The 17,243-nt window shown below is 38.1% G+C and overlaps 1 protein-coding gene and 2 non-coding genes across 3 annotated transcripts; all 3 read left to right on the forward strand.

The window, feature by feature from the left end:
- Nucleotides 1–296: 296 nt before the first annotated feature.
- LOC145501795 (uncharacterized) lies at nucleotides 297–2,468 on the forward strand. The gene is made up of 2 exons (XM_081481187.1): nucleotides 297–1,485; nucleotides 2,391–2,468. The coding sequence occupies exons 1-2, from the start codon at nucleotides 829–831 to the stop codon at nucleotides 2,466–2,468; spliced, it is 735 nt and encodes a 244-aa protein (XP_081337313.1). The 5' UTR covers nucleotides 297–828.
- A 4,875-nt stretch (nucleotides 2,469–7,343) lies between these two features.
- On the forward strand, nucleotides 7,344–7,417 carry Trnas-aga (transfer RNA serine (anticodon AGA)). Its single transcript has one exon. It is a non-coding gene; the product is annotated as a tRNA-Ser (tRNA).
- Nucleotides 7,418–7,642: 225 nt separating this feature from the next.
- Trnas-aga (transfer RNA serine (anticodon AGA)) lies at nucleotides 7,643–7,716 on the forward strand. Its single transcript has one exon. It is a non-coding gene; the product is annotated as a tRNA-Ser (tRNA).
- Nucleotides 7,717–17,243: the final 9,527 nt, after the last annotated feature.

The raw sequence follows: 17,243 nt of genomic DNA on the forward strand, positions 1-17,243 counted from the left end.
CTTCAAATAGACGCGTCGGTAACTGCCTGATCCACAAGGCGAAGCGTTCCTAAAAGCTTCGGAGACATCTAAACTGTCGTTCCTGTCGATATTAATAAACGTTTGCAAAGAAAGATCTTTGTATATTACGATTTGCTGGTCGTCAACGCCTTGAAGAAACGGTACAGCTTTTTTCACGCGGTCGAGAAGATCTTGATGTGTGCTCAGTGGCTCATCCACGTAAAAACTCGCAAACCTGTCTTCAAAATATTGAAGTAATACTTGAAAAATTTTGGAAAATCTCAACGAGTTCTTGGCACGAGATACCAAATAAACTGAGCAACTTACTCGCGTAGGTTGCAACTTATTCGGCTCAAACTGTCAATCAAAATACCAATGTTTCGGCGGAAGTTTGCAAAGTCGGTTTGACTGTAATATTTGAACACCACACCTCACCATAAGTTATTTTCTCCTTTGTTATTGACATGTCAAAATATTGCATTCAAATTTAGACTGAACTGCACGAACGAAGACTGGGTCGAGCATGGCGAGAGTGTAGACTTGTTCTTGCTAGCTCCGTTACAAAAGTTTGTATATGACCTTGGTTACATGGCACAGAAGGTACAAAAGTTTAAACGAAAGACCCATATAGAAAGAACTGGACCGGCTTGGAGAAATGAGTCAATATCGTCTGAAGAAGATTCTCTTTCCCCGCTGGAAAAGAAAATCAAATCAAAAGACCAGATGGAGTCGGAGTCGGGAAGCGAAACCGATGATGTTGTCGCGACGCTTGAGGTGGTTAAAAAAGTAATGTCCAAGATTGAATTAGTTTTAGGATAACTTGATAAGATGGAGAAGAAACTGGACAATCTTGAAAGCTACGTGAAAGTTGTCGACGGAAAGGTTAATCGACTGCAAGAGAAGGTCGAACGCTTTGAATCGTTTAGCAAAGACGCCGCATCATCATTAAAGGTGCACGTGTTAGACGAAGGAATGTCTTTTGCGAACTCCGAAATTGAGAACATGAAGGAGAAAACGAAGTACTGGGAAAAATCTCTTCAAGAAAAAACGGCGCGGGTGGAGAGGAAGCTTCAGGGAGAGATCGAAACATTGAGGGATGAAAAGCTTTACATGGAAGTGTACCAACGACGAGAAAACCTTCGCTTTCATGGGATCAGAGAAGCATCTGGCACCACAGAGGAGAACGTGAAAGGGGTGTTAGTTGGATTTATGCAGAATGAGCTGGATATCGGTGAGGCGGATACCATTGAGTTTCAAAGAATTCATCGCATCGGGAGGCGCAAACCCTCACAAGATAAGCCAAGACCGATCATGGCTCGGTTTCTGCGATATTCTGATAGAGAGTTGGTAATGGCAAGGGCAAAGAAGCTGAAAGGAAAGTGTCTTGGAATATCGGCAGACCTACCAAAAGAAATCGTAAACCGCAGAAAAGAATTGATGCCAAAGTTTAAGAAAGAAAAAGTTTTTTTTTTTCTTCACGAACATGTAACGGCATACATTATTTTTCGTTTTATTTGCTAAAATGGAGCTGCATGTTTGGATTCTAAAATTAACATCATACGTGCAAGATTCAGTTCATTAGTAGCGCAATTTAAAACAGCCGGCTTCATCGCTGGCTACTGTTTTATTTGTATGTCTTATTGGTGTTGTAGGTGTTATGGTTGTAAAATAGTCTTTTTGTATTTTTTTTCAATGTTATTTAGATTATGTTTTTTCCATATTTTGCACACGCAACATACAAATTATTTTTTTTAAGTTTTCTGGCTGAAAGTTTTGGCAATTTGTTAATTATGATCAGGAGTATTTTTCTAACGATTTACGAAATTAGTAATGTTCACAAAACTTAATCTAAATTTTGGATTTTTATCGTTAAATGTTCGAGGGATCAGGTCATTTGATAAGCGGGAGGCGCTTTTTCACTGGTGTATGAAAGACAAAGCTGATATAATTTTGCTACAAGAAACATGTAGCACACCCGAGCTGGAGAATGTGTGGAAGTCCCAGTGGAGGGGAGAGCTGTTTTTTAGCCACGGCTCGGAACACAGCAGAGGTGTTTTAACACTTGTCAAGGAAGGACTTGACTGCCAATTGAAGGTATGGAAACAAGATGAATTGGGTCGTTATGTTATTCTGAAGGGCATTGTGCAAAGTCAACCTTTTATTTTTGTAAATATCTATGCTCCGAATAAGGTCAACAAGCAATGTGTTTTTTATGATGAAATTCATAATGAGTTAGCTAAAGTGGAAACTGATGCAGACCATCGGATAATAATAGGTGGCGATTTCAATGTTATTTTGAATCCTGATTTAGATGGATCGGGAGGGAAACCAAAATTAAAAGAATCCTCTAAAAAAAATATAAAATCTGTGCTCCTCATTTGATTTGACAGACATTTGGAGAATCAGAAATCCAGGTGCTAAACGTTTCTCTTGGAGACAGAAAAATCCAGCAATTCAACGCCGCCTAGATTACTGGCTAATAACCAATTGCATTCAAGAAGAGGTAGAGAAGGTCGACATTATTCCTGCCATTAGGTCTGATCACTCTGCCATTACGCTACATATCAATGGCATGGAAAACACGAGTTACGGACCTTCCTTTTGGAAATTTAATGCAAGTTTATTGGAAGACGAAGAATATGTGAATAAGATAAACGAAAAAAGCGGGAGTGGATAGAGGAAAATAGAGAAATACAGGATCCGAGAGTTCTTTGGGACTTCCTTAAGTATAAAACACGCAATGAAACGATTGTTTATAGTAAAAAGAAAGCTAAAGAACGGAGTCAGTTTAGAAGAAAGACTTAAAGATTGTCAAGTAAAATGCGACGAGGGTCCAACACCTGAAAATCTTAATGCCTTGGAAATAATTCAAGCAGAATATGATCGCCATTATGACTATATTACCCAGGGAATAATTATAAGATCCAGAGTTAACTGGTGCGAACAGGGTGAGAAAAGTAATAAGTATTTTTTAAACTTAGAAAACGCCAAAAAGAAAAAGAGTTCAATAAGGAAATTATCTATGGATAATGATAAAGAAACGACAGAGCCAAAGCAGATAATGACCGAGATTCATAATATTTATTCAAAACTTTATGATAAAGATTTGGGTGAGAACTCAATCACTCGATTCCTTGACAGAACGAATACTAAGAAACTATCCAATGACCAGAAAGAGGTTTTAGATAAAAAGCTCCCTAGATCCGAGTTTTACCAAGCATTAAAAACGTTTCAAAGAAACAAAGCACCCGGAAATGATGGGTTAACTGTGGAATTTTATTTGGCGTTCTGGCCCATTTTAGGGAAATACCTTGAAGATTCCCTAAATTTCGCTCACGAACACGGACAACTATCTTCCTCCCAAAAACAGGCAATGATTACTCTGTTAGAAAAGAAAGATAGAGATAGAAGATTCATTAAAAATTGGCGACCTATCTCTTTAATGAATGTGGACGTTAAAATTGCATCTAAGGCAATTGCTAGAAGATTAGAAACAATCCTTCCGGAACTTATTTATCACAATCAAAATGGATTTATCAAAGGAAGATCAGTTTTTGACGCAGTTAAAACGATCGATGATCTCCTTGAATTGGCACAAATAACAAACAAATCTGGTATACTTGTAGCAATAGACTTTGAAAAAGCCTTTGATTCTCTAGATCACACGTATTTGTTAAAGGTGTTGGAGAAACTTAACTTTGGGACATGTTTTTTATAATGGATTAAGACCTTTTGTACAAACATATCAAGCTGCGTTTTGAACAATGGATTTACCACCGATCTCTTTCAAGTGCGGCGTGGTGTATGGCAAGGTGACCCGTTATCGCCTTTATTATTTATCTTAGCTATTGAAATATTAGCAACCCAAATCAGCCAAGATGATAACATTCATGGTGTGATGGTCAAAAACGAGGAAATCAAGTTAACATTATTTGCCGATGACATGACCTGTTTTCTAAAGGATATGAATTCGTATTTACAATTATGTGGATTGTTGGAAGATTTCTATAAATATTCTGGCCTCCGGATCAACAACGACAAAACTGAAATCTTCGCAATCGGTTCTTTTAAACTCGCGCAACGCGACTTTATCCATAACGTACGAACATCAATTAAGATATTAGGTACTTTTTTTGACTACCATAAACCGTCACGGAACAAAGGCAATTTTGAATCAATTTTCAAGTCCATTCAAAGGACCCTCAATATGTGGAAATGGAGAGGCCTTTCTTTACTTGGAAAGATTCAGATAGTGAAAACTTTTATCATACCAAAGTTTTTGAGTAAAGCAGCATTAATATCGGTATCAAAGGATCTTATTAATAATGGTAATTGAACTGAGTAGAGTGCAATTTGGTCTGAAATCATACGCGTGATTTCAAAATCGAACGAGCGCGCAGCGCGAGTTCGATTAGAAATCACAAGTATGATTTCAGACCAAAATTGCACTCCACTCAGTTCAATTGCCACTTTATTAGATCCATTTTGAAATCGCACAATTTTATCGCCTTAAATTTTAGATTTTTGGTGTATTGTTCCAGTGGCCGGTTTGTTAAAAAAAAGCGGAACCGGAAACGCCTTTACGTCTAATTTAGTATGCAAAACGATGTCATGTGACGAAAACTCATCCGAGCATGACAAAGAAACAAGCAATTCTGATCTGAAGTCGAAAATAGTCTACTTCAGGTATAAAAGTGCAATTCTCGTCGCCTGAATCAATTATGGAAGGCCTACCTTTCTTCTGTGGTTGAGGCTGCGACTTTTCATTGTCTTTGGAGAAGAAATTTGAAGGTGCATATCCTGTGTAATTCTGCGATCGATTTCTTTTGAGTTGTGAAACTCCCTCGAGTGTACGATGCCAAGTGGATAGTACGTTTTGTTTCTTTTAAATGCCGTTCAGTGGTATGATTTTAAGGGGTCCAGCTCGTTATCATCTCCGTTTCTTTTTGTAACCTTGGCGTAGGACTCAATACTCAGGACCTTGTCAAGTTCTGGCAGCGCCATTTGTTTTCCAAGATGGCGGGACTGGCACCGGCTTCGTAAGATGTTCGTCCATTCCCTATTTTGTGCAGTGTGGCGTATGTTGACTATGTTTATTCACAGCAACAGAGTTGAGCTGTTTTGTTGCTTCGTTTGAAACTACCGGAAACCTGGAAACATCTACCTTCTTGAGATGACTCTGAATTTGTTGTTGTGTGGTTTTCGTTTGTTTATGTTTTACTGGACTCAGTATCATATGGATCTTGAGCAGATGTTGAAGAAAAATCGCCAAAATATTCGTCAAAATGGACACTGAAAGTTGGGAACTTCCATTAAAGTAGGTCTTCAGCCTAAAGGAGCTCATAATCGTCATTCAGAAACTAATTAATGAAATTTGTCAATGTTTTTGGAAAAAAAACTCCAATAACAACAAAGTTTTGGCAATAGTATTTGCAAAATTCTCCACACAGTGGCTTTTTGCCTTTCATTTTCCTGAAATTTTATTGATTACTTTAAACTAATCTTGAAATCTGATGGGTTGTTATGTTTTACTGGCCCATTCTCATTGGCTGAGAATAAGATGCGATTTAGAGCAAAAAATAGTGCGATTCGTGAATAAATCGCACCACCGAGAGCCAATCAGATTGCAAGGATAACCAGTGATTTCAAAATGGATTTAATAAAGGAGATAAATAAATTGATTTATGGTTTTATTTGGAAAGGTAATGATAAAATCAAAAGATCTGCACTTATCAACGACATTGAAAGTGGGTGACTTAAAATGCTTGACATCGAGTCCATGATCTCAGCACAAAGAGTCATGGCTTTAAAGAAATATTTCGCTGATGGTAATAGCACCTGGAAAGCTATTTTAGATGAATTTCTTTGCCACGTAGGAAGAAAATTCATTCTTTTTTGTGACTTCGACACTCGTAAACTTCCAGCTTATATTCCAGCTTTCTATAAAGAATGTCTTGATGCATGGTCGGAATTGAAGACTTCAAATGTCGTTTCGTATGAGGATGTTATCGACCAAATCATTTGGAATAACAAAAATATTGTTGTTGACAAACAATCGCTTTTCGAAGAACATCTGTTTTGTCGGGGAATTGTTAAAATTGGGGACCTGCTATCTAACATGGGAAAATTTCTTCAAAGTTCGAAGGTATTGGCAGCAAATGTATCCCCAACTCAATATTTTAAGCTAATAGGTGTTGTGGATGCTACTCCCATCGCGTGGAGACTTATTATGAAACAGTCACAAACAAATCAACAATTCTATCCATCAATCCTTGGAGATGAAGTATATATTGAATTGGATGACCCTGAAATCGATTTGTCCAAAGTAACATCAGAATTACTGTATGACCAATTTAAAACTAAAAAACAAACCCCTCCCTCTGCTCAAAAAAAGATGAAAAGCAAATATCCCCAACTTGTGGTTGATTGGAAAAAACCCATTCTTTACCGTTTACCGTCACAATAGAAACAAAAATCAGAGAGTTCCAATATAGAATACTGAACGATATCGTATACACCAATGATAAGTTGTTCCGTTTTAAAATGATTGAATCGCCTTTGTGCACGTTTTGTCAGAAAGAAGATGAATCCCTCGAGCATTTACTCTTTCATTGTAATATAACAAAAAACTTTTGGCTTGCATTCTCATCTTGGATTAGTAAACGAAACATATCTATGGAGACGTTAACACTAATTAATATTCTGTTTGGCGTATTTAATGACAATGAAAATTTTGCTATTTTGAATCACTTAATACTCATTGCTAAATATTTTATTTATACATGTAAACTGAACAAAACTAAACCAACATTAAGAATTTTCTTTGAAAAGATCAAATTAGTTCATCATATAGAGAGAAAAATTGCCAAAAGAAATGACAGGCTCCATAAACACTACAAAAAATGGAAAAAATTATTGTCTCTTTCTTAACTGAACATCAATTTAAATTTTTGTCAGCATGTGTCTTGTACTTTATTCATTAATTTTATTTATTTTGTCCTTTTGTGTTTGGTATATTTATTTATTTATTGTAGTGTTTAACTATTACTGTATTTCTTATTTATTTATTTATTTATTCGTTTGTTTAGTGTTTTTTTTTTAGTGTTAGTGCGTCTAGTAAATATATTTGTAACCGTAATTGTCGATCCAAATAATAGAGAAATAATACAAAAAAATTGATAAATTAAAAAAATTTTCAAGGTAGAAACATCAACTCGGAAAAAAAAACTGAGTTCCAGATGGGATTTGAACCCACGACCCTCCGTGATCTAGTCGGATGTTCTGACCACTGAGCTACTGGAGACTCTATGGTGAGCAAGGGTGAAATGTTTGCTCACCGTAGAGTCTCCAGTAGCTCAGTGGTTAGAGCATCCGACTAGATCACGGAGGGTCGTGGGTTCAAATCCCATCTGGAACTTAGATTTTTTTCCGAGTTGATGTTTCTACCTTGAAAAAATTCTACCTTGAAAATTTCCTTATAATACTCACTTTGGAGGGTGGTTGGTTGCATCTTTGATATGCCTTAATGTGACTGCGCGATGCAGTTAGTGAGTTCATATGCGCCTAGACATCATTTGGCTGTGTGACCGCGCGATGCGGTTCCAGTCAAAGACCCACATATTTCACCTTTGCTCATCATAGAGTCTCCAGTAGCTCAGTGGTTAGAGCGTCCGACTAGATCACGGAGGGTCGTGGGTTCAAATCCCATCTGGAACTCGGGTTTTTTTTTCCGAGTTGATGTTTCTATTTTGAAAAATTTCTAAATTGAAAAAAAAAAGTAGAAACACGATTTTTGACCAATCAGTGCATGTATTTTCTTTGGGTTATTTTCTAAATCAACTTGTTACTCTTTCAGTATATCACAAACATCAGAAATATAACATGTTTCATTTATTTTTGTCACTGACAGTTACCTGAAGAGCCAAATGTAAAAGAGAAAGGGGTAAGCATTGTATGTCCTTGGCACTGATATGTGTAGCAAATGTTAATTTGTTTTTTATGATGAAATTAATTTTTTTTCCTTGTCAGGTCATAAACTGTTGCCCGTCGTTTTCCTGATGGAGCAGTTCAAAAGAGGCGATTTACTGTAGAGTCACAGATCAAGGTGCTTACTTTAACCTCTCTATTTATCTACTCCGTTTGTAGCTGGGGAATGCCCGTTTTTCGTCAGATTTATGATTTTTGTGAACCCGCTGTTGTAGTAGTTAATTGCAGAACTCATCTTTCTCCTGTTTTGATTTTAAATGTAGAGGTCTCCTTAATTAATATACATTACCATAATAAATACACATACCGTAGAGTTCCGATAGTAGCGACCCTCGTTACTTTCGGAATTAGCAGCCTTTGGGGGTCGTTACTTTCGGGGAACAAAAATCGTTTACAAATCGAGCTGGCGCGAGCCTTTTTTTTCCGAAATAAAAAATGAACAACATAAAATTAAAAAGTATATACATATATTTTATTTGCATTCCATATGTATAGATTGTGTAAATATCGATGATTTACCGGACTACCGCATGGGTGAATCAGCCGCTATAGAGGAGATCGAGTTCTTCACTGACTCAGAGGAGTAAAGCTAAACTGCTTCGATTGTACTGCGTGACGAGCCGCTGCGTTTTGCTCTGTACCCCGTGCCGGTATCTCAGTGTCATTTAATTGGAAGAAACACATTCATGTTAATCGACGAAAACAATATAGAGTTTTCAATTTCAATTTGAAGAAACGTTCCTGTTGTTAATACGAAATTATACCGGTTTAGTTCTCACATCGCTACATCAGTGAACTGATGTCAAGCACGAATGGTGGCATAAAGCTTCCCCTTGTAAATTAAAGTGCCTTATCGCGAACAATTTGTGACACTGCACGAACATATTATTGTACATTAAAATTTTGACTATTGATTCACAAATTGAAGGTATACAATTTAAAAAACTTGGTCTCGTTACTTTTTTTTTTTTTTTTTTGCCATTAACCGTTCTCAATTTTGTTTGTAGCCGCTTTCCTTTCTGTTTTTCCCTGCCCTTTCACGCTGGATACCTTTTGCATTGTATGTTCTTTCTGGCTGCCGTGAAAAGTTGGATGTTAATTACGGGCGAAGCCTAGAACTGGACCTTGATCAATCATAGACGTAGTGGACCATTTTACCACCGTTTTTGCACCAAAACTGATAACGTTGTTTTTCGATTTGTGACGTCGGAATGTCGTCGATATCTAAACCTGACCATTGCGCGGAAAGGCCTAGCCTAGTATTACTATCTGCTTATCAAGAATATCTCATGACATTTAAATTGATGACGTCACAAGTGGTACAAAGAACACGACCATTAATTATGCATATATGCGTAGTTGGTATTCAAAGGGTTAGGTCTGCATTCGAGCCAAGTGGCCTATCAGGAGGGAGCTTATCCCGGTTTCAGTAACACGAAGCGAATAGGAGAATTTCTACTCCCCCCTGGATGGGATGCTAGTCCATTGTAGGGTTACCCCCAGCATTAAGGTGACCGGTACCCATTTATACACCTGGGTAGAGAGAGGCACTGTGAGAGTTAAATGTCTTACCCAAGAACACAACACAGTGTCCCTGGCCAAGGCTCTAACCCGGACCACTGGATCCGGGGACGAGCGCACTAACCATGAGGCCACCGCGCCTTCCTCACATGCGCGGCCTTAATTCGCTGAATTCAATTGTCTTTATTGACAGGTGCTGTTTACCTTTGCTGATTGGTTGGGTTACTCGCCGTCTCGTCACGTTATCGTGACAACGTATCTAAGGAAACAGCTATCTGATGCAACACAAACTTTGCACGAGGCCGGATTAAGTCACGATACAGCGCTAGTGCTGGAAGAAATATAAAATAATATTTTATAATCAACAGGGTGTCTACAAAGATGCAAAGACGAGACTTAACTCTTTGATATAGCCCGAAAAACAAATTCGTATTAAGTTTTGCCATAAGTTTCTGTTAATCTAAGTTATGAGAATGTAGTAGTCCATTAAGAGAGTGGGTTACTATCTCAGACGCCGGTTGCATTCCCTGGACCTATGTACAGTATTGAACTAGAGGTCCGAGTAGGGGAAATATTGTTTTTGTGGCCAATTTATAGGCTCAAAGGCAGGCGCAATACACGTGATTAGATTGCTGCAACAGCAAAAATTTCATGCACATCTTATGTAGGAATTAAAGAACTTAATTTCCGTAAATTTTAGCAAGAAGATTCCTCTTTAAGAGAACTGAAAGGCAAGCCTGCAAACTGTCATCGACTCGTAGTTTTGTTTACTGATTGTTGTATCCATGCAGTAACCTACATGTCCGAGTCCGCGCGTTTTGGTAGAGATGTTTCCACGACATTTTGATTAGATCCGCGCAAGGGGCACTATTTTACTGTAAAGAAAAAAACTAGTTTTAGCCAAGAACTGAAAAAAACAGAAGACTTTCCCTCCTGTAATATGATAAATAATAAAGAAAGACCGGCTCAGAACAAAAGTTCGTGGAAATGAAATGGTTCGACGTTTTATCAGTTGTGGTTTTTATTAATCTCGTGACCTTCGGCCACGAGAGGATGTTTTTGCACTGTACACAACGGTGGTACATCCAGGCTCTCTCTCGTGTTCTCCAAATTCTCCGCGTTCATCATAACATTGCGTGTGTCATTGTAGGTAATAACCCAGCAAAGAGACAATGTGTGCCAGTATTGTTAGAAGACAATTTCCCACCATGAAAAAGAAAACAATTTGGTACAGCAGTATATTTTTATTATCTTATTCTTTTACGGCATTAAACATAATTAAAGATAAATGTACATAAAATCTATGATAACATAATTTAACCAAGGGCACTTTACGACCCTTTACCCTTCCAAAAATGGGAAGGACGGGAGAAGGCTCTTGAGTCGGTGAGTAAATTCTGCCATTCGTCCCTCGACTTGATGATTTATCATGGATAAAGCAATCTATGCGTGACATGCAGTTTGCCAGCTTTGCCGAAAAGTTCTTTGTTCTTCTCGTGTCTCCTTTCCAGTCTTTCCCATCTTCGAAGGGAAAATCGCTCTGGGACGAAATTGAAATCTTCTTATTCCGAACCGGAAACTCCCAGCTTGTTATTCCTCGTTTTGTAGACTTCTTATTCAGTTCGTGCTCAACAGAGAACTCCTCAAATGAGCAAGGTGGCTAATTACGAGATGCTCTGTCATCATTCAATCAAATCGTGGCAAATGTCAGTTTGTTCCGATATTAACCTGGCATCATTAAAATTGTTGAGTGCAGGAAACAGCGGACATAATGGCACTCAAGGTATTGTAACATGACCAGCTAACTGCAGTTAAGGCCTGGGCAAGGTAGAAACTGGTTATAATTAGTTGATGGAGTAAAACGCACTCACCAAATGCTTAATTGTTCATATCCACACTGGTTTGCTTTCGGGAAGCTTTTATTTGATGGTTGGGGCAACTCTATCAGTAATATTTAAGAGAGTCACGTTTTACAATTAAGTTTTACAGACATTTGGCGGATCAACCTGATAGTGTAGTAGTATAAGAGGGATGTTAGGAAACAGGGCTTCCGGGTTTGACACTGGGTGGTTACTTACAAATTTCCTTTTTTCTTTAATTTAGTAGAGAAAAATTCATTGATAGTTACAAAAAAATTTTAAGTGTTGCGAAAATGGCATCGACCGTTTACGAAACGGACAACTGCGCCGGCGGCGTTTGATCGAAAAAACACGGTAATTTAAAATTTATTTTTGTGAGATTATGCAATATTATGGCATAATCTGATATAGTCACCGGTCATGTCAGGCGGTGCTGAACATGGTCCACGTGACAGTATTCGACCAATCATTTGTCGTCTCAGCCGGAGCGATGGAGGACACATTTTACGTTGCGAATGGAGAGTAAGTTGTCGTTTCTCGACCGATTTCCGCACTCATCCTGAGAATCAAACGAACCTTTTCTAGGAGCTGCTAGTGTAATAACTAGACCAGTTATTTGCCAAGTCTCTAGTGCAGGTAAGCAATTTTTGCATCAGAATTAGTCAGTGGAAATCATGCTATGTGTAAAACGTTGGTTTACCACACGCGCTTGACATGGATATTCTTTTGGTCGTTTGCAGGGTAACAGAGATCAGTATTGTGGATTATTTTTTGCGTGAAACTTTAGTTCGAGAGTTGAACTTTAAGAAAAGTTCGGCGGGCCCAGTCGGGCCCCGCCGTTTTAAGGGTCAAAATCGGACTTGATGTTTGGGGCATTTTCCTTGATTTGTCAGATTTTCGCGGTGTTTCGCGAGAGTGATTGTGTGATTTTTACCGTTGTTTTAAGAGTATAATTTTGTGGCTCGGCTTGTTCCCTATATCTTAATGTTTTCTTGTTGTTTTTTCTTTTGTAGTGCGTATGTCATCCGTTTGTTTGGCCGATGTTCAAAAGTTTTGGATCCTGCTTTGGATACTAGTCCATTAAAGATATGTCATTTACAGTGAAATTTTCACTATCATGATCACTGCCTGTCTTGAATTGTTATCTCAAACAGAATTTACTACTCTTAGATGTTATTGTTCAGTCATCTATGGCTGATAATTTTTGATCTCCCACTTCTTTATGCTTGTTTTCCTTTGAATGTTGGTAGTGGTGGGAGACTATACATTAATGAATAATAAGTGTCTCATGTGTATATTTACACATGATTGTCAACCTTACTAGAGCAGAACCAGCCAATGTGTTTGAAGTAAATGCTGAATTACCAACCGGTATTTAAAAAGACTATGGGCTGGGAATCAACTTTGCTATATCTCCTAAGAACTAAATTTATCCACTTACACTGTAATGATTAAACAAGGAAAGCTACAGCATGCTACTGTTTAGGACCTTAAATTTAGAATGGAATAGACCAAGACAGAATACAATGAACCTTAAACTTCAGCAGAGGTGTGATATGAGGACATGCAATGAAGACATGTCAGGACCATGAGCTATTCATTCATTGCTAATTGACCGTGCCTATCATTCACAATATTCCAGTTTACTAATTTATTAATGTTGGCCGCTGTTTCCAGAATGTGTTTTTTTTTGGTCCTTGTCAGCACTTTGCAAATATTAGGTTTAAATAGCATACTTTGGAATTGAAATATTATTTTCAAGTTAATGTAAGTCAGTTTTTTTTTCACATCTCCCATCTGCAATTTTAGTTGCAACCACTATAAATAGCATGAGGTATATTATTTGTCCAAAACATTCATCTCATGTAACTCAATCAAGCCTTCTTTCCATTGAGCCCGATTTCCCTTTTACATGGCCTCACGTACTGAGAACCCAGGAATGGACACTAGGAGAAAATACAAGTTACATCCAACACATAAGCACAAGGTGAAGAAATCTCTGACTCATATCATCAGTTTGAACATTGATATTGCCAGTGGCAATGTCTGAGGCAAAGTCACATTCAAGGAAGTTGAGCAAGGCCAAAATCGTGGTTATCACATTGACTACAAAATGGATCCACACAGTACATAGTTAATTTTGGATTTGTGAGTTAAAGAAGAATTTGCTGAAAGTGTGACCTGGTATAGGGGACCAATACAATTATTTTTTACCACTTACATTGAAACAAAACATACCCTACTTCTCCCATTAAGCTTCTAGTTTTTTAATTCCATTTATTGCAAATTATTTTCGTTATTTTGAAAGAGTCATCGCTAATTAGCAAATTAGCAAGCTGTTTATGACTCCTCTTGATTCATAAGAAAATGAAGCGGTGTAAACTCGATTAATCAAGCTTTACACAAGTTTTCAAGGACAAAACATTGCTTTGATTTCGAATTATTCAACCCTTTTCTTCGTAGGTTTTACTTCTCAGCTCTCTTATCGTCGAACGAAAACACAATATCTCTCAACAACCATTTTGTTGGCCAGCGATACACTGATACACTTCATACAAAATTCGAGATATCTAAGAAGGAAAGTGTCGAAGGTAAGTTCAATTCCGGATGAAGATGAGGATGTCAGAAACGGAAATAATCTATCTTTTAACCGTAGAGATGACTAGAGATTCGACAAACCGCGAAGCTTCGATTCCTAAAATCAGCTGTTCCGCACCGAAAATGGTGGCTTTGTAAATCGAGCAGAAGTTATCTACAGCTATTACTTGGCCCGAGTAACATTTGATATGGATGTCATTCCAGATTTCTTTCAGCATCGGAAGCGAGCCAACCTCTTATAAGTCATATTTCCACATCACCTTCAGCGCGCTACTTTTTTAATGTTAAAATGAAGTGGGCTATATTTCGCCCGGCAAGCTTGAAACCGAGGGTTAAATTATTTTTTCCCTGTCGATTAAACTAAAAACCAGGGTCATCACGATTTAGTTTAGAGTCCCTGGGACTGGGAAATATCGTCCAAGTTCTTGGAAATCAAGCTTAAGTTGGTCAAAATCAAGCTGCGCGTAAGCCGGTCTGGGCTACTTTTTCAGTGTTGAAATTAAGTGGGGCTATATTTTCGGCCAGTAAGCTCGAAACCGAGCGTTCAATTACTTTTAGGGTTAATTGGAATAAAATGGCTTACCTTATGTTTGCTTTGCGTTATTTTGATGTGTCTGGGTTCCAGGAGGTGGCTTAGAGCCATTTAGGCGAGTTTCACTTTTCGGCGGTTTGCTTCCCCTAAAGAGAAACGAAACTTAGGCGTGCGACCTACTGGCCAGACGGCCCGCGTTCAAAGCTCTCTAAATTCCACAAAAAATGTTCCAATCTACTCAAAATTACCTCATGGCAGCCGTCGATAACTCTTCTTCTCATTCGCTTTCTCCCAAAGTTCCAAAGTCTATCTTAATCACCCGAGAATCGCTGCTTTTCCAGCTCTTGCTTTCCATTTTTGCTCCGTCTCGATCCGTAACCGATTCTCTTGGCCACAGGATTTGAATTTCGTGACAAAGTCGCCTCCAACTGTTGAGAGGCAAGGGGGCATTTCTTGAGGCGGTTGGAGGCGACTTTGGCACGATAGCCCGGTCGCTTAGCTAGAAATTCAGAAAAGAAAAAAAAAAAAAAACCACTAAAACTGTGGGCCCCAAAATTATATCACGCACAAAATATGTCACACCTTGCCGAAATTTACCGCCTGTTTCCTCGACGCATTACCGCGGAGTATGTCACTCCTATCTGTATATTCGTAGGTGTGTTCTTACGAAATGTAAACTCTTGTACGAGTTAGGTATATATACAGGCGCTTTGTGTTGTGTTGTTAAACTCCCTGACGAAGTGTACGTTAGTCACACGAAACGAAGTTATACAACTACAGTTCGCAGAGTGCTGCTCACTAGTTAAATTTTTATTAAATTGTTCTAGTCTTCGAGTCTTCATAACATGATCATGATGTACTAAACATATCTCTCGTCTGGTTTATTGGTTAACCAATAGGACACATACTGTATGAGGTACAAGAACTGGCAAACCACTACATGAGCTGCACTGCCCCGATGGATTTCCTCATTCTCGATATTTGAGCCACTCTACCTTGTAAACTTCTCGTCGCCTTGCCCTACAAATTTTTCTACTTGCCTGAAGACGAAAGCGTAGTCGGTTTAACGCGACTCAGCGCCGTTAGATCGAATGCGAATAGTTTCCGAATAAGATCCGAAACGACTCTACTCGCAGGGTAGGTGCGAAAGATCTTCAGAGAAATCTAGTTTTTTTTTTGTTATGAATTACAAACGCACAACATGCATGTAAGCCATCGAGGAGGTCTTATAACCGGAATTTTCCGGCATTTCCTTAAGCTTCTTTCTTGCCCTCCCAATTTCACGCGTACATCGATTATTCACAATAGAACATGAAACCGTTGTGAAGTATTTTGTTCATTATGCGTTATCAACTTCCGGTGGATTCATAGGCCATCTATAATAGTGTAAAGAGGTTTGAGTCACTAAAGCAGATGACTGTAGGGTTAAGGTGCGCGTCTGAATTGCAGTTGTTGTCAAAAAGAAAAAAAATCGGCAGTTTCCTAATAATTTTTAAATAACAAATCCAAACAAAGAGAAAGTCAATTCGTAGCATCATTGATACTTTTATTTATCTTTATCATAATCTAATATGTTACATAGCACTAAGTATGCTTTTAAACATCTATCAAATTTTCATATTGTGCATTTAAAATGTATTATACCATCATTCAAGCTAGGACGCTTTTCCCTTCGAAAGTGGAAGGACAGACAAAGACCCTGTGTTGGCTGGTACGTTGTGCTATTTCATTGGTGCCTTGATAATATAAACCAAATAAAGTAATTCAGTAAGAATAAATTTCGATGTAGAAAATGTCGGCGACGTACAACCCCCAAAAAGGTTCCCGCTCAAAATTCTTTGAGGAAATTGGGTTTGTTTCAGTTTATTTCTTGTTTGTTTGTTTGTTTGTTTGCATTTCACTATTTTTTTGTCCATGGCTTTTCCCGCCCTTCCGAAACTTTAAAAGGAGAAGGCGGTCTCGGGACAAGTTTGGAGTGTTCTGTTTCCGAACGGGCACTCCCTTGAAATAAAGCGCCTGTTCACGTTCTAATATGGAGGAGCTTGTTATTTACATAAAGGTTAAAGGTTAATCCGAGTAACGGCATTGTGACTAATTATATATAGGTAGCACATGCAAGGAAAATTAGCGATATTACATTTCGGTATTATTCTATACCATCTTCAGACTCAATTATACAAGATTCATCGCCTGGTAGATTTACTAACTAATTGAACCAAATCGATCTCTACCGAGTCATGTAGACTATTAACTAACTGACACGTTGAGTGCTAGAAAATCGCAATACCATAATCGCACTCAAGATGGTATAACATGACTATAAATTAAATCGTCAATTAACTTAACATCAATTTTAGTCACCTACTCTGAAACTTAAGATATAGGCAATAAAACACCAGATATACTTTTGTTCCTGGAGCACAGCGTCTTGTTTATTTTCCTTTAAACTGCAATGAAATCGTGATTTCTCGAACCCCCATTTTCTGAAACCTCCCGATAACTGAAACCAAATTCGTTTCCCACTCCTCACCCGAACACTCTACCTTTACCTCCGATTTCTCCAACAGTACGATTTTTCGCTCTAATTTTTGTTTCCATTGGAGGTTCGAAAAATCGGAATTCCATTGTATGTTCATCTGCTGTAGGTTAGACTTTCTCACGACGATAATTCTTTTGTTTTTTTCATCGTGCTCGTTCATCTATAAAATGTGGGGTTAATGTAATGTTTAAAAACAACAAAGCTGATC

The sequence above is a fragment of the Orbicella franksi genome, chromosome 10 (genome assembly GCF_964199315.1).
Source record: "Orbicella franksi chromosome 10, jaOrbFran1.1, whole genome shotgun sequence".
NCBI classification, from domain to species: Eukaryota; Metazoa; Cnidaria; class Anthozoa; order Scleractinia; family Merulinidae; genus Orbicella; species Orbicella franksi.

Excerpts from the sequence above, each read along its gene's own strand:
- LOC145501795 (XM_081481187.1), top strand. The coding sequence starts at position 829 with ATGGAGAAGAAACTGGACAATCTTGAAAGCTACGTGAAAGTTGTCGAC. Across the intron at positions 1,486-2,390 it reads TTTTTTTTCTTCACGAACAT|ACATTTGGAGAATCAGAAAT; the intron begins GTAACGGCATAC and ends TTGATTTGACAG.